This window comes from Aphelocoma coerulescens, chromosome 1, assembly GCF_041296385.1.
Source record: "Aphelocoma coerulescens isolate FSJ_1873_10779 chromosome 1, UR_Acoe_1.0, whole genome shotgun sequence".
Taxonomy (NCBI): Eukaryota; Metazoa; Chordata; class Aves; order Passeriformes; family Corvidae; genus Aphelocoma; species Aphelocoma coerulescens.
This window is the reverse complement of record NC_091013.1, coordinates 59,153,073-59,176,012: the sequence shown is the minus strand read 5'-3', so window position 1 is coordinate 59,176,012 and position 22,940 is coordinate 59,153,073. Positions and strand designations below refer to the sequence as shown.

Here is a 22,940-nt window from a genome sequence, read left to right as displayed (position 1 = left end):
ATCTCTTACCATGGAAGTTTGATCTCAATATAGAAACAAGACCTTTTTGTCACCTTTAGAAATGTAATCCACAATGCAATTACTGATTGTGACAGAAAGACTTCTTTCAATCTCTGCAGTCTCAAAAAGCAATCTGTATTTTTTTACTTGCATTTTATTATAGCTTTTCTTTACTCACAGTATTTTTAATACAATCTGCTTGTAACAATAAGCTCTTTTTGCTGCATTTGAGGTACGTGTTTATATGCAATCAAAGCTGCATCTCAAATTTGTATTAATGCAATTCAGGTAGCATTAGCTTGGCTAATGCTACTGCAAATAAATGCGTAGCCATAGCAGCAGAGAACTTGATGCAGGCTGAAAAACCTGACCAAAAACTTAGTGAATAATGCAGCTTTCTGTGCTGCAGTGGGCTCTGCCCTGCCTTGGATATGCAGCTCCATGTACCTGAACTTCAGTAGCTTGAAATAAACATACAAGCTGCAAATATGCCTTGACTCTTGCCGTAAATAATTGACAAATTATTACGGATCAGGCAAATTATTGGATCAGGCATAGTTACTAGTTGTTTGAAGTGATCTTCTAATGCGCAAAATCCTGATCATTGAAAATTAAGTGCTTTCTTCTGTTCCCTAAATAAAATAAAAGAGCTCCTCTGTTAGATGCTATTGAATCCTAAGTACACCACTAAAACTACACCCATACTCTGCTTGTGTCAAACAGTGCTCTGAATTGGAATTACAGCAAAAGCATATACTACAATATTTACTGCAGTCTTTGGCCCTTTGCAGTTAAAGCAAACTGTAGCATTAACAGGTAATTTTGCACATAGATGCAATTCAGTTGGTAATTTAAAAATACAAAACATTATATATACATAGTATACAACATAATATACCAATCCTATCTATGTCAACTAAAATCTAGTATATATTATTTGCATTTTTAAGGCATTAAAACATTTCCAAGATTTAGCAATTCCAAATGTATATTATTTCTGTTAGTTATGCAGCAGAACTTCTACTCCACAAGAAATACTGTGATTTGATGGGCCTTGTCACAAGCATAAAAAAATACAACTGGTAATTCTGACAACAAAAATAGAGCAGATTTAAACTTGACAAAACCTATATATCATGTTAGAAAGAGGCATTCTGTTCAATAACAGAATAATGCAGTAGGATTGAAAATAAAATAAGAAACATTTAGCTATCATGGGCTGCAGCATGAGAACCAGTATTCCTTTTTAATCAGAAGTATCAGCTGAACACTACCAGAGCTTTCAGGGGAGCTCAACAGATGAAGAGAAAAAAGGCCCATGCAACAGCTAGCATTTCACTAAATTTATTATTCCTCTTTTTTTCTTTTCCCTTAACCTGTCTATTTAGTTAAAGGAAACAATTTCAGTTCTCAGTTCTAGACCTAAGCAGCATTGGCTTGTTCCTCTGTATTACTCTGTTCTACAGGGTTTGGCTAAGCCTGAAAAGCACATTCCAGTTTGGTACCTTATGTAACATCGTACTGAGGGTGACACTGGTAATGGTTAGAAAAATTTCCCTCCTGTTGGGGTCTCCCCCCCCCACCATGTGGTCCTGGGAGAAGGGCCCGGGGGGGAGACATGGGGTTTCCCTGCCCCTGGTCAGCCTCGTTCCCCATTGGTTGTTTTGTGTTCCCCTGCGCAGGCAAGGACCCTCGGGTCCCGTGATTGCAGCAGTTCCTCGGCAGAGCCCCGGCCATGCAGCTGGAGAAATAAACATCTCTGAAACATCTACCAAGAATCGCTCCATAGATATTTCTTTCCACGGGCCTCGTTGTCTGATACAGCGTGTTACAGTATCCACACTGTAACCCCGTCCTGCTTCCATTTATATGACAGCTATGGAGAAAGTGTGCATTTAGGCTGTATTTCTCTCCCTAGTCATGCCCTGTGAGACATGGAACCAGTTTCCTGTCCCATGTTTGTGTGGGATAGAGTTAATTTCCTTCCTAGTAGCTGCTACAGTGCTCTGTTTTGAACTGAGTCTACAAAGGATGTTGATAACACACTGATGATTTAGTTGTTGCTCAGCAGTGGGATGGGATGCTCACATGCTCTGCATGTGCCTGGCTCACTGACCAGGGGCACAAGAAGCTGGGGGGAGAGCAGAGCTGGGACAGCTGTCCCAAACTGGCCAAAGGGATATTCCATACCATATGGCATCAGGCTCAGCATGCAAACTGAGGAAGTTGGTCAGGAGATGTTGGTTGCTGGGGAGAGATCGGCTCAGCACTGGTCAACGGTGGTGAGCAATTGCATTGTGTATCACTTGTTTCTCTTGTGTTCCATTCCTCTCCCTCCCTCTACTTTTCATTCCTCCTCCTCCTCTTTCTCCACCTCTTCCTTGTTAGTATTAGTATTAGTATTAGTATTATTTTATTTCAATTATTACACTGTTCTTTTCTCAGCCCATGAGTTTTACCTTTTTCCATCCCACCAGGGAAGAGAGAGCGTGTGGCTGGGAGGTACTTAATTGCCAGCTGGGATTATAACAATACTTATGCTTGGGTCTGATTTGGCCTCCACTTTTTAAAGAGAAATATCTTTAATCATAAAGACTAAACTAGATCTTATTAATTTGGTTGGTTCTGTTTTGAAACAGAAGAGATTAGTTATCTAATGTTGATGGCATCTGCTCAACAGAGATTACTACACTCTAAAGGATTCAGGACAGACATTTCAAGTCATGGCTTCTAATTGTTTTTGACTGCATGATGAATCCTAGGTATGAATCTGCAGTGTGCATTAACAGAGTATATCTACATTAAGTGAATCTGTTAGTCTCAGCAGAATAAACAGTAACCAAACCAACCAAAACCAGTAGAGAAGCAAATACGGAAAGTGCTTGAATTGCTACTTAAGGATTTCAGCAATCTCCACATATTTTAGCCTTACAGTAAGACAGCGGCTTTTTTTCCACGATATAAAATTTGGCATCCATTTGAAGTTTTAGGTTGGGAAAAAAATAACAAAAAACCAAGCGAATACTTCTGTCTAATGACATATCCCAGTTTTTCTGAAGTTGGCTGAAGTCACAGACTTTTTGCTTGTGTGGTGTATATGTAATTGACCATTACATAGAGCATTCATCACTTATTATACACATAGAAAGAATAGGCTATTGAGTATGTATCTATGTATCAAATATAAAGTGCAAGAAAAAATGATACAGAGAAAAATACTGACATATACAATGTTGAACTAGGAAACAGAAAATGAAAGAAACTTTATAATAATTCCTGTCTTGACTGACCACATTAACTTCATTAAGGTTACTATTATTACCCAAAATTGACTTTGACACTCAGGGTATAGCATTCATTCTAGACAGTATGTAACCTAAGTGACCATACACTTCTGCTAAAAAGAAAAAAAAGGCTTTGAACTCACCATAATCTACACCAGGCTTAGTGCTCTGCTTGGCTCAAGACAGGAAGATGTAACATGTAGATATTGTGACAAGTGTCAACAAATCAAAAACATGCTACTGAATTCCTTAAAAGCAAGCTCAGAGCTTTACTATCCTGTTCTTGAGCTAACAAGACAGATGAAAGAAACGCTGAATTCATTTTAAAATGTCTTAGAATTAGAGTGTCTCAAAATTCTCTATGGAAAAAATGTCTTTGGTAAAAAGAACAAAAAATCCAAGCATTTACTTTTACTCTTCTCCCCAAATTAGATATCTGAACTTCAAACTTTAGCACCAATTACATCCATCTGATGTACAAATCTATCCAGGGTTTAGACTAAGATTTTTCAGCATTAAAATTTTGGTGAGTTGTGAGTGTTTGTTTGTTTTTGTTGTTTTGATTTTAATTGGAAACATGGCCATAATATTTGACCAAAGGCAGTTAGTTTGAAAACTGGAAACTACAGTCTGTCCACAGACAGCTACCTAGATGGAATGTGCTGATAAGAAGCAGTATTCAATACAGCTGCTCATACAAGCAGAAACACTTACAGGATAAATTCAGATGTGGTCTATAGTCATTACTGAAATATCAATATGTTATGCGCCAGACAGGTACCTGTCAAATATACTTGATTGCTCTTTGATCCAATTTCTGTAATTATCTACAAACTGTCCTTCCAGCTCTCTTTTCTTCAATTTTGTGTTTATAATGCCAAATTCAATGGTTTTGGGGTTTTTTTGTGCTACAGTCACTTAGAGAAATAAACATGAGGTATAATTAATATAATCAATTTTATGACATATGCTTTATAAAACCCACAGTGCATTTAAATATCAAAACCCAATGCATTCTGCTTTAAAAACTAAGAAAGAAGATTTTTTTTCCCCCCTATTTAAAATTTCTCTTTAACAGAGGCACTAGAAATATAAACTTTTTCCTGAGACCACTAGTCAAGAGCAACTGAGTCACTCTGGACTCCTGAAGCTTAATTAAAACACACCTAATATAGTAATATTCTGTAGATTGTCTATCTAACAAAGTTAACAGGCACCCACACCTGCATTGTAACTTTTCTTGTATAACAAGTCCTACTGACTACCGGGAGATAGTTCAGCAGTTTACAAATAAACATTTACTATAACTTTGTTGGTACAACACTCCTTTGGAACTATACTGGTAAATGACAGCTTAAACCATTCCAGCTATAGCATCAAGAAAACCAAGAGAATGAAACACAGAATGAATATCAAAAGTTCTCTGATTCAGTATAATAAGCACTTAGTGACACTTAGAACATTACACAATCTCTGCTTTCTACTACAGTTCCATAAGCCCTAAAAAACCTGCATAATAATTCTTAAGGCTTATAAAAGTGCTACAGTTTAAAAACATAATCAAAATTTAAATAACTAAAAATCCCACAAAAGATAGAAGAGCTTTGCAGAGTAATCAGTAAGTATAGTTTCAGGATGCGATATTCAGACGATTCTTAGAAAGAAAGTTCTGATATGGTTTAGTACTCCACTAATGTACAAAACTGAAAAAATAACCACAGCAGTCTTGAAAGCACAGATCAACTACATAAGCTAAGCTAAGAAGTGCATGCAATTCATGAATATGGTTCATTACCATGGTTACAAGCTTTCAGCACAGGCCGCTGTGTGGTTGGACTGAGATTTTGTGGTATGTCTGCAAAAGCAAAGAAACAATGGAGATAAAACACCTGTTTGAAAGCTACCAGAGTATTACAACATTGCAAAGCAGAACCATTTAGAAGTTAGGTATTTCTTGGACTAAATGACAGTTATATTCCAGAGAAATAATTTGACTCAGACTCACCTATGAAGCAAGATAGCTTTTACTTCCACCATACAACTACAAACCCTAAAAAGTTAAAGTACACGTGGCTGTATTGAAAAGTCTTGTCATAATGATCAGACTATAGTAAGTTCAGTACAGTAATTTCCAGTCTTATAAGCAATAGTCTGAACACCCCTGAAAACAGTCATTGCATGAACGAAATAAACATGACAGTATTTAAATTCTAGAGCACTGGACCCACAATGCTTTTAACTTTCTCTGGAAAATAAAATCTAAAATAAAATATTCACCTTTCGACCTTGGTGTCCTTTTCCTTCGGTCTCGAAAAGCTGCACCTGACTGCAAGGCCTCCAACAGGCTATCCATCACTCCAGTCTCCTCACCTTCTGTAAAGGAGAAAGAAGAAACCCTCTAGGTTACCATAGCAATATCAAAGCATAAAGAATAATACCAACAAAAACCAATAATAATGGATACCAATGGTATTATTAAAACTATTTATTTCAAAATTTGACCAGTGCTTTAATATTTACAAATTGCTCTCTTGTAATTAACCACAACAGATTCAGTCTTCTACAGATTGAACTAGGCCAAATTTTATTCCGCTCATTTCACATTCCTCTTTCTCTATACAGCAAGTCAAGCACAGTTTTAAGTGAAATGTCATTTCACTCATATTTTCATTTCAGTACCCTTCTACAACTGCAAATAATCAGTCTCATGTCAGCTTTCAAGAGCTGTCCCTTATATGATTTGCTACATTAGACAAAAGATCATTCAGTTATTGTTATATAAAGTTGAAATTGTTTCTCAGCAGGAAGCTGAGTGAACAATACTGGACTGGATAGGATACAGTGATATCCATAGGTAGTTTTAATCAAAAGCCATTTTCCATTCACATTTAATAACCTCTGGCCAATATTAAATAATTGATGTAGTTCAGGAAAATTCTATTTATCAAATTACATGCTTATAATGCCTAATATTATACCCATGTGTATAATAACCCCCAAAAGAATTATGAACGTTACTCTGAGATGATAACCAAATGCAAGTATTAAACAATCTTTACTTCCTTAAATAAACACATCAGAAAGTGCTAGATTTTTGAATCTTGTTACCCCATTGTATGTATGCATGGGAGGACAAAGAATAGAACTCCAGGGATTAACTATACAACAAAAAATCTCCACAGAGGAATAAAGAATTCCATGATAGAAATCTCATTGCACCCCACTGCGCAAAACTCCCTAGCTCAACACACATCTTGGATAGAGTCAGCAAGTACTGCTGACAGTGAATATGCAAATCAGGATCTAAAGTACCTGGTGCATATAACAAGATACCGAGTACAGGAGGACAATTACTGCCCTGGTCCTGCTGGCCACAACATTGCTGATACAATGCCACCAGGATGCCACTGGCCTTCTTGGCCACCTGGGCACACACTGGCTCATGTTCATCTGCTGTCAACCAGCAAGCCCAGGTCCTTTTCCACTGGGCAGCTTTCCAGCCACTCTGTCTCCAGCCTGTAGTGTTGCAGGGAGTTGCTGTGACCCACATCCAGGACCCAGCACTTGGCCTTGTTGAACCTCATACAGCTGGCCTCAGCTCAGTGATCCAGCTTGTTCAGATCCTTCTGCAGAGCCTTTCTGCCCTCCAGAAATTCAACACTTGTCACTGAGCTTGGTGTCATCTGCAAACTGACTGAGGGGGCACTCAGTTATTGACAAAGATACTAAACAGGACAGGGCTCACCACTGAGCCCTCTGGAAGGCTACTCATGGCCAGCCATCAGCTGGATGTAACTCTGCTCACTACCACTCTTTGGGCTCAGCCATCCAGCCAGCTTTTTATCCAGGAAACAGTAACCTTTAGTTCTTCTCTTTTCTCTATACTCTGTAGTACCAGACTAGTGTTCAACCTCAGACAGAAGTACTATACACAAAACCCAATAACTGAAAATTAGCAAATAAATCATAATTTTGCCTTACATTTGTATATATGGCAGGTATAGAATAAACATGAAGAGTGAAATACAGAATGTTTTTTCTCTGCTTTATGTTTGGTATAACATGCTTTATTACACAGAAGTTTGGCCTCTTATGACTAAGGGACTATCACAGCTATTATTATTACTTGGAACATACCTTATAAAAAAATCACTCAGTCTATGCCTTCAGCTTCCTATTTGTTTGTTCAGGTTTGGTTTTTGTTTTGCTTTTTTTTGCTTTGTGGGTTTTTTTTTTTTTGGTGGTGTTTTTTTCTTGTTGGTTTGGTTGGGGGTTTTTTGTTAGTTGTTTAACTTTCCTTTCTCCATCGGATGTCATGCAATTCTCTAAGATACTAATGTCTGGAATGAATAGTCAGTGAATAGTTTCAAACCTATGTGATGCCTGAAGAAATTTTGAGCCAAGTCATTAGTTACATTAAGGAACATGAATGCAGGAGGAAAGCTTGTAAAAATTTTGGATAATAGCAATTCAAAAAAGATTGAATAGTATCAGAGTCACCAAAATTATACCATTAACATCTATGGAAAAGAGTTCATAAGTTGGTTTTTTTATGAAGTAGGAATAACAGGAAAATTTTCAATGCTATTTCAGCACATCATCTGTTTCCTCTTAAGTCTGTCCAAGACTTCTGCGGATTTGATAGTCATTTCAAAAACTTAACAACCTTCAGTAATAAAAAAATCCTGGTTACTATAAAAAGGCTCATCAAATAAATTTTAGAAAAAGATTTAAAATAATGAAACAGAAATATTGCAAAACCAGAACTTCTTGTAGTAAAGCTGTAACATTTTTATGGGCACTATCCGTTTTTCACACTTATCTGAAATATTCTGGTAGGCACAAAGTGGATTACAGATTAGTACGTCCATTGACATGCAAAACAGTATTAGAAGAATAAATTTTAGTAGATTGAAACTTGAATTAAAAAACTCCTCTAACAGTTGTCCTACATACATGGATGAATTGAAACAAGCTAACTACTGCAAATAAAAACATCCATAGTTAACAATCTTTGTACCCAAAACATGTAGAAAGCCTGGTTTTCAAACTCCTACAACTTCAGTAGGCTCCAAATTCTGGTTTCTGATACCGACATCAGCAGCTGACTGTGACAACTTCTATCAAGTTACACTGGTAACTATCAGTACCCACACTATTAATAATGTTGTTCAAGTGTCTATGATGGGAAGATTAAGAAATGAGAATCTACCATGCAGTATTTGAGAAATCTTTTGAATTACCTTGGGAGAGCTGTATACAATGTTTCTACCATGATAGTACAAGAGTCACAAATACTGTTCAATATTAACACTTCCTATGGGACCTTTAAATCGGCTTTCACAAGCTGCTGCAGATGACTGGCACCAGTCCCAAATGGATTCCTAATTAGTCAAGTGCATGAATCTTTGACATCATAGAACTAGGAATTGTAGTTGGCTTGAAGATAGCCACATAGTCCACAGTAATTCCTTTGAGAAAAATATCCTTTTATGATTTAAATGATCTCTTTTCCCTCAATTGCAGAATAGAAGATTTAAACACTTTTTAATATCATACCTAATTAAAACTCATACAACTGTCTTTTAAATACCATCTAAAGGAGAAGTAAACTTCCCAAAGTAGCCAGTGAGTCTTGCCCTTGACATTTCAGTGCCAAGTCAGATATAAACTATCTAATTTCATAATTACATCTTTTAAAATGTTAAGAATATTGAAGACCCTTCTCTTCTAGTGCACTGAGTATCATTAGCTTTACATGTACATTATAATGTCTTATAATGACAGCAACAGATACTGAAGTTAGTACTGACACCTGCGTTTTATGTACTTATTAAAGAACAAATTATATATACCATAATTCCAGGAGCAGTAGTCCACTGATATGATAGAATCACAAGTATCATTAGCAATATGGTTTTATAAAGAGTGCTGTAACAAGATTATTTTGAAAGAAAAATGTTTCATTTTTACAGTTCCCCTGAACCTGTCCAATATAAAATAAATCACAGAACACTAGGACTCCAAAAATTCACGTTACCAGAAGAAAACATAATAATATGCCTGTTTCCTCTTACACAGAATCAAAGCTCTATTCAGCTACTCCTCTCACAAAAGACAATACTCAGAAGTTTCAGAAAAGGTAAACCAGGGATTCTTTAGCATGGTTTCTGTTGATGTTGCTTGCTCATTCTGAACACTTAAGAGATTTAGCTACAGGAACTTTGACTACCATCTTCCACCTGCCTCTATTTATGGCAACTACATACAGCTTTTTGCTAAACTGTAGGTAACGAGAAGGACCAGCTCCTAAATCCACACACTAAGTTTCATGTGAAACTAAAACCACACAACTTGGACAAATATATACCTTAAAAAGAGAACCTATAGATTTCATAGCTGTAACAGAAGGAAGAGGCTGCAAAACCTCAAGGGCTACTTCTGAAGTTATCTGGATAGCCAAGTTTAATTATCTTTGTATCATCTTTGATGTAACTCCATGCCAGCACTCAAGCTTTTATATAATTTAACAACAAACTTGGAGCGCTGAAGCTTTCAGATTTGTTTTCCTCATCTCAAGAATTAAGACTTGCTCTCAATTCAGCAAGTACCAGAATTGATACTTTTTTACTCTTGTTTGCTAGAATACAAACTGCTTTTTTTTTTTTTTTTTTTTTGCTCTTCAGCTCAGGACATAATTCACATTGGAAATACTGTACCCAGTTTTCGACTGACTAAAATGTAAGCCTTTCACAGTCTTCTTCCAGGTTTAGCTCCATCATGTCTTGTCCATTTATGTACAAAACTTTCAGAGGCAAGTAATTAACCAGGCTTGGGACAGTGACAGCTGAGATGTTTCCAGACTCTTTTCATAAGGAAGAAAAAAAGAAAATTACATCTTTTAACTTTATTAATGTTGTATCTTTACTTTAGAGACATCATGAAAAGTCCTTTATATTTGTTTGTAGAAGGATTGATTTTGACTAGTACAGCCTACAAAGCACTGCTCAGCTGACTAAAGGTCTCCATCTGAGTAAAATTTGAAGTAACATTCTCTGAACAAAATCACAAGAGGAAAGCTTTAGCCATGCTGTAGTCTTGAATGACTTAGGCTCCAGGAAGCAGAACAGCAGATCACAAAGAGGAAGATCATTTAAGCCATGAGTGCAGCAGTGAGCTCCAATGTTTTGGATGCGGGTTCCATCTTTTCAGTCTCAGAGTGTAAGGCAGCCAGATTCTGTGTAGTATTCATAGTGCTGACATGAACAACTTCTAGATCTTGCAGCCATACATATAATCAGGGCAGAAGTCTTTTTGAAGGCTTTTACATTGTAAACATAAAAATATAAAGCAACCTTAATGTTTTAATGTAACATGTTTAGCAACGACTACCTAAACTACCACTCTTCATTCCAATGACATTCAGATACAATTTTACAAAGAAATTGTGGGTGGATGGTAAGTCCAACTTTGTCCAGAAAATGCACAGGATATATAGACTGCAACTTGAACTTGTTCTAAGGCTTTGAACTTTTTCTGGTAAAAGCCATAGCAGCAACCAGATAATCTTAATTGACAGGTGAGTTAAGGAATACATGACTATCAGTCTGATTTTCAATAACAGTGCACAAAGTAGAACCATGACCCAGTGTTGTAGTGAACCATGACCAACCCCAGGGCCAGCCCCAAAAGCCCTGAGCATTCATAAGGCTGGGAGAAATACATAAATCCATGCTTTATCTTTGGCTGCAAGTCTCCCTTCCCCCAAGTCCAGCCGCTTGCCCAGTCCAAGACCCCTGAAGTGGCTGGGAGACGCCGGAGGCTGTGCTGATTGGTCTCTGTTACCCCTGCCCACCTACCCCATCCTCCACTGGCCGTAACCCCCTCTCCCTGCCCCGGTAACACCCTGTGGCAGATGTGCCATTGGTTACTGTATGTTTTCCATGCCTGTTTGGCCGGGGTACAAACTGTGGTCCCCGGCCCCACGAGGGCTCTCTGGCACTCTCCACGTGGACCCTGGAACAAACCTCTCTTCCCCCACGTAGAGCTTCTCCGTTTTATCTTTCCTCCTTGCGCGCATCAGCCATCGGGGTGTGAGGCGAACCTGAGCTAAGGCTTCGCCCGTCTCCCCTGCACGCCTGGGAATGGACTCCTCTGCCTGGGCTCGGAGCAGGCAGCAGTCTTGCACAGTCCCCAGGACACTGCCAGCTGGCACGGGACTATGCAACCCGGAACAAAGGGGCTCCTTTGACATTGATATAATTTTGGAAGAACCTTGTAATACAGCAAGAAAATTTCCAATGTACAGTTACAAAGCAAAAACAGATGCCAAGTGTGCCTTGGATGGACTGGCTGAAGGGACAGCTCCCTTTAGATTTAGAAGTATTAAATCCAACTTCAGAAAAATATCACTATTTGCAGTGACTTCAGGCAAAAGACACGTAACAACCCTTCCCAAAAATAAAACACATGCACATACCTCATATTTCACATCAACACTCTAGTCCAGTACCAGAAGAGTTACATTTCTTACTTATGCCCAACACAAAGTAGAAAGCCTTTGAAAATAGTGCTTCAGAGCCCTTGGCAAGTATACTCTAAAAAAGGTACGATTTCTCCTAATGGCTGATGAACCCACTCCGTAAATCTAGCTGAGAAGAGTAGGTTTCATGCCATCTTGTTTGCTCTTGATAAATTGGTCCATTGTTGAGCTTTCCTAAAGTGGTTTTATGGTTTAGAAATAGATACATTTTGACTCTAAGCATATGAACAAAGAGGGCCCCAAGCTCCATAGAGCATAAAACAAGTTAAATTCAAACTAAAACTCCACCCTTCATGAACTCTGAAAGACAGCAGTCCCTTTTAAATCAGATGGTGAAATTAAAATTGTTATCTAGACCAATTTAATTTAAGATAGCTCATACCAAAAAAACAAAAGGTAAGCTGTGGTAAGAGGTGGTTCTGTACCAGAGATACAAAAATACTTCCGTGGTGTAAGGTACCAATTTCTCCATCTCAGCTGGATCACAATTTCCCATTTAAGTAATGAGACTAAGAGTGAAATCATCTTAATATTGAGCTTTTTAATAAAAATGTTACTAAAACATTTCTGATGTTCATTGTGAGTCCGTAACTCCTTTCTATGACAACAGAAAAAAGCCACTAAACTCACAGAGTTTTCCACAGAGACTATCCAGTTTTATTTATATTGGTGCCAGATCCAGTAAAATGACTGTAAGAGCAAGTGTTTCTGAGACAGATCCAGGTAAACTGGACTTATAAAAGAATGAACAGAATGCCAAGCCTTTGAAGTGGAATATCCCCAGGACTAGATACTGGGGATAATACTTATTACACCTTCCTTCATGACCTGAATGATGGAATAGGGTGCACTCACTCTGATCAAGTTTGAACATGGTGCAAAATTCAAAATAATGGCTGACCGAACAGATGATTGTGCTGCCATTCAGAAGAACCTTGAAAAGTTGGGGAAATTGGCACATAAGCATCCTAATGAAATCCAACAAGAGATCTGTATGTGGTGAGGTGAAACCTCATACAGAAGCACAGGTGGGGGACTAACTGGCTGGAAAGCATCTTTAAAAAAAATAATTGGGGATTCTGGCGGACAACATATTGATCATGAGTCAGTATTGTGCCTCTGTGGCAAAGATGACCAAAGAAAAGAATTACCAGCAGGTCACAGGAGGGCATCCTTCCCCTTTACTCAGCACTGGTGAGACGAATCCGCAGTGCTGAGTCCAGCTCTGGATGCCCCTGTACAACAGAGACATAAACGTATCCAAGCAAAGTCAAGGGCCACGAAGATGCCAAAGGGATTAGAGCATCTCTCATATGAGAACATGCTGAGAGAGCTAGGAATGTTCAGCCTAAAAAGAGAAGGCTCAGGGGGATCTTATCAATATATATAAACACCTGTGGGGAACTGTGTGTGGTGTAAAGGTGACTGTGCCAGACTAATCGTAGAGATGCCCAGAGAGAACGGTAGGCAAAGAGCACAAACTGATTACAAAGAGGTTACCTTTTCACTGAAGTCCACTGAATTTTGCATACACACCTACTCTCTCACCAACTCAACAATACAGGATATTCTAGTAATGCATTTTATATTGCATTACCTGATAATACTTTTAAAAGCCAGTTTGAAGACTCAATCCTTTTATAGCCGTTTTCCTATTCACTTGGGATGTTGTGCCTTTTTAGTGGGAAAAAAAAGCCTGCTACATTGAGAACAATGCTAAGTTTCTTTTAGTTGTATTTAACCACTTATAACTAAAACGGATCGGCCCTAAGCACTCAGATATCTAAGGCTATGATTTGAAAGGACAGCTAATAGCAAGAACTATTGATTACATATGAAAAAGTCAGTCAACATGTTTTACTATTAATGAGTTTCTCATTTTCTTTATGTATCACAACTCCAATGACACTGACAAGAATACAATCAATCTGCCTTCTAAACTAGCCAAAAACTAGTATTTTCATGTTGGAGCCCTGAGTTCAAAGAATTTCAGTCTTTCAACGCTAACAGGCAATGATCCTCAAAAGCACACTGCATTTGACTTGAGGCCTTGGGAAAAACTTCTCAAATTATGTGATAGCACTAAGATTATTGCTGTGTAATTAAAGTTATATCACTGGGTGTGATATGTAGAGATGCAGAAAATTTAGGCTTATGGGATATATGTAACAATATGGAGGGTTTAGAGTGTGGGTTAGTTCTTTTTCTTTCCTCCTTCTTCTTCACAAATCTGGGTGTTCTGGTATTGGTTCAAAAAACCCGCAGTGCGGATCATAAATGATTAGTTACTGGATTATAAGCAGAAATAAATTAGTTGGCATTCCCTAATTGGATAGATTGGACTTTAAAAGACCTTGGAAGGTAGCACTCGGGGGCAATTTCCACCTTGCTAACTTAGAGGCATATCCCATGCAGCGATGCTATAGCTAAGAAATAATAAACATCATTTAGAAGAAGAACCCTGTGTCTCCTGTGTTTTAATCCAAACTCTGAGTAAAAGAACTCGTGAGACAGAGGTAAAACAAAAATAGAAAATTCAACATTTTCATTCATTTTTTTCACAGAGGGAAAAAATACAAACATCTATTATTGAGATTAATTAATTACAATTTCATTTAGAAAGCAGTAAGAACAACTATAGGAGCATTCTTAATTGAACATAACTTCTTAAAAGAAGATAGGGAGCTGAACATAAAACACCTGTGTGGGTATGTGTGAACATCTTGTCTCTTGGTTACTGTGTGCCTCTGAGGGAGCTTATTTAGAACAGTACTATTTCCATTTAAATTTATAAACAGACAATAAATTAGAAAATAAATACAATGATGACTCATATTGAAAGTTGTGCTACAGACATGAGGTGCTCAAGGAAATTTTCAAATTAAATAATTTTTCACCAGTGAAGTGATAAAGTTCTGACTGGATTACATGACTGAGCTTACTCTAAGGAAAACTTCTGGACAGCTTGGGGTGGGAAAAACCCTTTGGTCTTAGGTTGGGGAGCTACAAATGCCTAAGAATAGCCAGGAAAATCAGATCAACAGCCCACCTACCCCGGCATCCTTTGTGCACTAGTAGCCGATAGCAAACATCTATACAAAGGACAGGATAAATATATCATTACATTTCTAGAATGGTCTCTTGGTCTCCAGCTGTTCATGATTCAAAGACTTTGTATTTGAATTTAGTAGCCTTCAATAGAGAGAAGCTGCCAGAGAAATAAAATAACTTTTGTCAGCAAGCTTCAGAGCAAGAATATTTTGGTATGCAGTAACAAGACTGTACTTCTGTACAACCACTGAGGTAGTGCTCAGTGAAGATAAGCGTCAATGCAAACAGCATAGAAATAGAAGCAGCCGCAGACTCGGTTTGAAGGAAGAGTCAGAGACATGACCTTCCCATGAACTAGCTTTCCAACAATTACAGAGGAGGTTCTTGGCTCTTTTACAACCTTGGACTGAGGAAAGTAAAAATAAAGCATATCCTCCAGTGCTTTGGTAAGGATATTTATTCCTCCCTTCCTCTGCAACTTGAGAGAAGAAACTTTTGATGATACAGAAAAAAAACCAGAGAGAATAAAAGCATCACACAGCAGGAGTGAGAGTTTAGAGGACTCTGATGTCTACCTCCTTGCAGAGATGTGAGGTAGTATTTGGAGTAGGAAATGCCTACTCAAATAAAAACCTACTATCTGTATAAATGTTAGAGCTCTTAATCCCAAAGATGTCTCCAGAGATTGTAATTGCTTTTCATGGTAATGCCATTTTAAGTTTGCAGCATTGTTTTCACATTTGTTTACAAATTTTACTGCTATAACATATAAGCCAAGCCATATGAGAATATTCATCTACAGACAACACTTTATTGACCCATAATTTTTTAAACAGCTCTGTTTGTTCTGATTATTTTTCTCTCTTCCAAATACAGCTATTTATTTTTCCCTGGGATTTGTGTAAACCTCAGTTTCACAAACGCTTTTCAGCTGCTATCTCCAAAGAGTCCACTTCTAAGTAAAATTTTCAGAAGGAAAATAATTGTTTCTTCCAAACTAGCTCTTTTGGAGCTACTACATAGTACAAACTAATAGCATCCGCTGCATTCTGAGCCCATGGGCTGCAAATAAGTGCATGAACCTTCATGTTCCAGAAAACTTAGCACCTTTGACACCTTGTTAGAGCATAACCTGTGATTGTTAGTTGTTGATTTAAATTAATATACATTCAAATTAGTCCTAGTTTTTTGCACTAAAACCATCCAACTCTGCGAACAGGTAAGGTTTTGCTGTATCTCATCTTTTGCTGTGGCTTCTGCAGATGTTTTACATCAGATGTATCACATTGAGTCTTTTAGGTTTTTTTGATTAAACATACCTGTGTTTTGTCATTCTCTGGAACCTTTTTCAAGCATGAATGTGCCAATTATTCTTGAGGGAACATCTGTTCTCGGTAATTTACCCAGATTTATACTTTACTGTCAAAACAATACAATTGTAGCTGAAAAACAACCTCCATACTTAGAGAAATATCAAGTGACATCTCCTTTCTCATATGTATGACTTTCTTCTCTTTTTGTAAACAGACATTATGCAAAAATTAGATCTACTCTCCAAACTCGTAATGGGCTTAATACCAATTTCCAGTAAGTGTTAACGTGAGTAAGTACTGAGTAAGCAACTCTAAGAGGTCTCAGAGTTCCTTCTGCCATTGTAATTTAACAGAAGAGATTACACTCCTCACAGCTATGGAAAAGAGCTATTTCCCACTGGCCTCCTAATAAAACTGATTCTTAAGAATGAATTCAAATAACAGAAGATGACCTCAGGAATCCTCTTGATGAAGAGGGTCCAATTTGAGGATAAGTGGAGGCAATCAGGAAACAACAAGAAAAAGTTATCAGCACCAGGGAGGAACTGACTTGAGTGGAGCACTTGAAATTCCAAAAGTGGAAACTCCCTGGAGAAAACAACTTACACAAAATGCTTGCTGGATATTAATATTATATCTTTAGGACTTCTTCATATATATCATTGTCAGATCTTTTGTCCCCTTTACAGTAAATTTAGTTGAATGAAACATATTACTAAATTCCCAAAAGCTAGTAATATATCTACTGTTGTCCAAAAATCTGTATTTTTTCAGGATATTAGCCCAGCAGACATTTTAAAACAACACATTACCAATATATGTTAGAAACTAATGATGTCATTACAGTGACTTTTGCAGTCCTTCACTGCCCTCAGAGGAAAGGAATACTCCTGAGAAGTATTGAATCTCTTACCCCAGTGAGAACAAATTAATAAAATGGAAGCCTTACAAACTTGATCTAAGCAGGCAAAGTAGGGTCTTTGAGCGTACCTACTAATGCAAATAGCTTTGGGGATTTTTAAATTTATTTCAAAGGCAAGCATTTTATCTGTTGGAATCCAAACTTTAATTACCGAATTACATTTACTACTTTCATTGTTTAAATTATTACTACTGGGATTCATGGTGTCCTTTTGTTTTGCAGAACATTATAGAACTAATGAAAATATTCATATTGCTCAATTTAGCAGACAATAATAAAGTAGTAAATATTTGAAGAACCAAAGCCTAAAATGCTCTTAGCAAGTTTGTGAGACAGGAATGTGGGGGGTATTTTTCCAAAACCAGACAAACAATATAAAACCTCTGCAAAAATAAATGCCGCAAAATTGACAGTAAATAAGGTCGTAACTGCTTAAATTAACTAAAACTTATTTAAAACCAGATCATTATGATAAAAATGAAATTGAATAACACAACTGAAAACAAATTAATACTCTATATTGGAAATTCGATGTTCCGTTTTGGCATTACTTCACTGCTTTTATACAAGAAAAGGACAATCTTTGTAAATAACCACTGATAAAAGCAGCTTGTTACTTAAATAATACTCAAAGTAAGACACAATGAAGACGCCACAATGATGGAGTTCTCAATTATATTACAATAAATTTAGCTGCTATTATCTCAGCTATAGAATTCTTTACTCTCTGATAAGATCAAAATAATTGATTGGTGTGCTTCTACTAAGAATCTGAACAGCATGAGAAAGTATGTATTTGAATGTTAATAGTATGCAGACAAGTGACATTTACATAAAGATCCCCTTTCACTGGCTATTCACCTTTGGAAGGATAGGGTGTGATAGTTTCATCCGGCTTCACAAAAGCAAGTAAAGTATCTCATGATTAATAAAAATTTGTAGTCCAGAGAATATTTAGAGGACAGATTTTATTAACATAAATTTCAAAATGCTAAGTATCACTCACTACTTAGTCAACATGTTTACTGAATTCCACTTACTTTTCAAGTTAGGATGGAGCTGAAAAGAAAATATCAAGCTGATACTTTTACTGCACAAACTGAAGACTTGCAGCCTTTTTTATCAGTGAACTATTTGAGCTGTGACCCCTAGGACATGTAGGTGTTGCTGAGATGTAGAGACTTTCAGCAAACTACAGTTTAGAGGGGTGTGTAGATCTGACATTGGTTCAGGTCCAAATCTCAAAAACAATTTGCAAGGGAGCAAATAAAATGATTTCATATAGAAATCTATGCTCTTATTAGCAGAGGTCAAAATTTATAATGTAAAGCCTACCTAAAATGTTAAGGTTTTTCTAAAACATGCTGTACTGCATATTCATAAAACACTACACACTTCACAAACTATAAAATATTGATATATTTGTATCTGAGATATAAAAAAATTGAATTTAAAACTTTATGAAGACTTATCACAAAATACACATATTTATTTAATTTTAGAAAATGAGCATATCAACACTGAATTTGGTGCAACGGTATTGCAAAAGCAGCCTGATATAGAGGTATGGATGACAGAGCATACCTGTGATTTAGATGACTCAGTTGTCACCTATATATCAAAGACACAACACAGGATAAGAAGGATTATTATAGTTTGTGAGAAGGCTGATATATTATAGGACTACCTTGGAACTCATGTTTGCTATAAATGTCAGTTACTACTAATGAAATTATTGCTTTCATCCTGAAGAAATTAATTTTAACTAAAACTCAGGAGTTACCTTAAATCCAGATTCATTTTTGTTTTGGGTTATGATGACCTTTGTGGTGTTCATTTTTTTTTGTTGTAGTTCATTCAAAACTGGTATAAATACAGTCCTAACATGCTATATGCAACTTATTGACTCAAGTAACATATTTGGGTATATTTTAATAAAATTTGTGTTTTGTTACGTATTTCTTTATGATGTAAGTGTCCCTGCACATGGCAGAGGGGTTGGGGATTTATTGTCCATTTCAAACCCTTAGCATTCTATTATTCTGTGATTCTATATTAAGTTTTCATCAATGCAAAAAAAAGTCACCAAATACCCCCCAAATAACTGAAAACTTTTGCAGTATTATGTAGGTTACTTTTATGCAAACAATTGAATCACAGTTTCCTCCACCTTGTGCAGCCAAAGGTAGCATGATATGCAACAAAACCCTGCTCTTCAAATAGCTTCCAAAAGCAGATGAAAGAAGAAACCCAAAGAAAAGGACTTCAAGAACAAAGAAGAATCTAGGGCAGGTTAAATGTCTGTGTTGTAAATGAGACCAGTGGTTAACAAGACAAGCTTAGGATGATGATACAAATCCTGTTTAAGCACTGGATAGCAGCTCAGGCCTTGAACGGTATGGAGTACAGGCTAAAAGAGAAGCTCCAGAATAATAAAGTAATCACTAATGGCTAATTAACGGTCACTGAAAAAAAGCACAACCTCAAGATTGTTTTTACCTTAAGAAAAGAAGCAGCAGCTAAGCAAGAGAAAATCAAAAGCACTGGTGTGGCCTGGGGAATTAACACACCCTGAAGCATTTTACATCCTCTAACCTAGGGATAGACAAGAGGATTGGAACGATGTAGAAATGCATCCATTTTATAAAACAATAGGGTCTCAAATGGTGCAAGGGGAAGGAAAGAGAGATGCTAGAGTAGAAAAAAACTATCCTTTTCTGTTCTAGCTTTCCTTGCAGAAAACCTCTCAAATTTCTGTATGTCAGCTTGTCAACTAGGACCATCACTGGTAGCCACCATCACTAAGACTGCTGTATCAACTCCATGGGATTTTATATTGACATTAAATTTAGGACACAGATGTTAAGACTGACTATGCAGAGGTAGTGATTGATTGGTACTAAGAACTAATTATAGTGATAGTGACAAATAATGCACAAGGGTAAGACAACAGCAAAACCAGTGCTGTTAATGACTGTCAGCCCAGTAAAGTGGGATTGGATTCTTTTTTTATTGTTTTTGTTTGTTAGTTTGTTTTGATTTTTTATTGCTGTTGCTGATTCTTAGAGTTTTAAAAAGAAGTTTAAGAGAAATAGTTAAGAAACTGCAAACTAGCACATAGTACAGCAATACACAGCCATTCCTAATCTTCAAATAATTTTCAGCTAAAAAGCCATGTTACTCAAAAAAAAAAAAGAGTTCAGATGTAGAGTACACTATGATCTATCCACCGAGAAAAAAAAATATTCAAGAACTATTTAGCATATATATTCTCACTTCTTCTCTTCTTCCAAGTATGCACCTCTTTGAAACCCCAAAAATAACTTCTGGATTGGTGATATCAATGAGTTTTATTCAAGCAACATTTGAAATAATGTTTCTACAAATCTAACATCTGATCTAGTCACCATCTAAAGAAATAATATGCAGCAAAAATCAGTTACTCCACAGTCGCACTCTAGGTAAGAGTGTTTTGGCATTTTGACATAGAGGACCTGGTTATGAATTTTTGAGCAGATCAGATGTAAGCATTTTGTGACTGATTTACAGATTTTTAATGAGAAGACAGCCTTTAGATGAACAAATTATAGCTAGGAAAAAAAGAGAGGAAATGAAAAAAAAATGTTCTTTTGATTGCTTTTGTAACTCCAAAAAATCAGAGCAACATTATGCCTCCAATAATATACTGTAACTACAATTTTGGTAAGACTGTCAAAATAACAATAACAATTATCATCATTAAAAACTAAAACAAACAACCCCACTTTTCATATATTTGTTGTTGTCCTCCGTGACAAACAAATCTACACCACATGCTTTCCCTTCCACTCCCAGAATTAGAGTTTTCTAGTAGACTTAAAAATATGTTGCAAAACAGGCACAAGTTACCTTACAACTCATCAGTGGCCAATTTAGTGAATATAAGACTCAAAACATTTATAGCTTGAGGTGATCCTAACGTTATCTTTTACTATCTGCTGTTTAGATTAGTCATTCCAAACTGAACCTTAAGTGAGTCACAAGCCAAGAAATATCTTTCTATACACACACATGATATGAAAACCCCAGGCTACTTAAAGACAAGGAGAGGACAAGTACTTAGTTCCCTGCCACATTAGCTGAAGTGGCAGGGTACACTACCAGAGGCCTACATACAAGTGTGTTCAACACGTTAAGTCGCCAGTATTTGCACCTGTATTCTGGGAAGCCTGAATATGACATTATGAGGAACAGGACTTAAGAGTAGCTTTTGCTTTGACTAAAAGACTATCAATTTTCCATCCAAAATGCTATCAGTCATACATACAACATGTCTGAGAGAAATCTCTTTTGAAACACTTCCAACCATGCATAAATACAGACACCACTTTTACCCCTTCCTAGTCTTCTGCAGCCTCCTCTAAATTCTGCGAGCTTTGAAAAGATTGTCACTGGTGGTTTTCTGATTGGGTCTTGAATTGTCCTAAAGAATTAGAAATGCTGTGTTCAGAGAGCAGCTGCCTGATTTCCCACCTTATGAGAAAGCTTTAGACTCACACCTCAAAACATGGATAGTCTTATAAAAATAAATCAAAGACTTTTGGTCTGAAGCATCTCTGAAACTAAACACACCCACTCTGGCTGTTAGTGAAAACTGGGAGAGACAGATAATCATTTATACCAAAGGTGCCAAACAGGATTTAGACAGGGAACTGTTAAACAAGATCTGCTCAGAAAAAAAAAGAGTAGGTCATGGCAATTTACACAGTAAGTCATGTATCACACTGAAAGACTACAGAAGCTCAGTCTAGGATAAAATACAGGTGTACAGAGGAGCATCAGACACCTCTCTTAGTAACAGAGAACTCATAGCATCTGCCATCTCTTTTGTATAAAAGACAATATGGCACCAGTAACTTTTAAAATACATGGCTGAAGGGGTTTCTGAGCTGTTTCAATAGGGACCTGTTGAAATAACAACTGACAGAACAATACAAAGTACTTCAGGAAGAGCTTAGTCTTATAAAAGAACAAAAATGGGTATATAACCTTAGTTAAAGAAAATGGCTTTCTGATTTGGAAAATGTCTTTTCTCAAGTAACATAAGGGGTTCTGAGCATAACTGAATTTACACTTGGTCACCTAAGGTTCAATATATTCCAAAAAGCAGCAATTTGAGTTATTTTATAACTCAAAACCCCAAGCAATTAGGAAAGTTCATTAAAAAAAACCAAAATTTAAAAACCTCTTTGTTGAAAGCTTTAATCAGTGAAAAGTCATTTATGTATTTTGGGTTTTTTTCTCATAGCACATTTAGATAATGAAAAAACAGCAGCTTTATTTCCAGTAAAACGCTTGGTAAAATGTGTTTTCTACATCACTTACCTGTTTTCATTTCTAACAAGCGTTTTTTCTTTTGTTGCCTCTCTAGCTTTTCTTTTTCTGCCTTCTCCTTAGCTATTTTAGCACGTCTCTGTTTTTCTTCTGCTTCCCTTCTTCTCATATTTTCTTTTACTGCTTGCTATTAAAAAAGTAAGAGAGTTCCATTAAAATGGAAGTCTTAGCAAAAACAAAGCTGAACCTTAAAAACAAAGGAAAAAAGCTTTCAAACCATATCCCCTAACCTTAATTTATCAAATCAAATAAGTATTTTACATTCCATATTTCGTACATTTTATTCAGAAGTGTAAGCAAATTCAGAATAAATACCTTAAAAGCATACTAATTGCCCCTAAATGAGGATTATAAATTCAGCAAGAAATACACCTTAAGAGTACATGAATGTAGGAAGAATTCAAAATGTCTAAACCACCTTGTTCTACAAAATAGTACCTTAACATTTGTAATTC

General features: G+C 36.7%; 1 protein-coding gene across 3 annotated transcripts in view; it reads right to left on the bottom strand.

Moving 5' to 3' along the window:
* The window catches only part of DIAPH3 (diaphanous related formin 3), a 208,366-nt gene that overhangs the window by 49,517 nt on the left and 135,909 nt on the right, over positions 1-22,940 (bottom strand). For 2 of the 3 annotated variants that reach the window (XM_069009459.1, XM_069009468.1), the window contains 3 exons: positions 22,477-22,612; positions 5,562-5,657; positions 5,080-5,139 (listed from right to left, as the gene is read on the bottom strand). In XM_069009459.1, the coding sequence (XP_068865560.1) occupies positions 5,080-5,139; positions 5,562-5,657; positions 22,477-22,612 (292 nt within the window). Of the gene's footprint in view, positions 1-5,079; positions 5,140-5,561; positions 5,658-21,489; positions 21,575-22,476; positions 22,613-22,940 lie in introns of those variants that run through there. The other variant, XM_069009478.1, reaches the window with a different exon arrangement.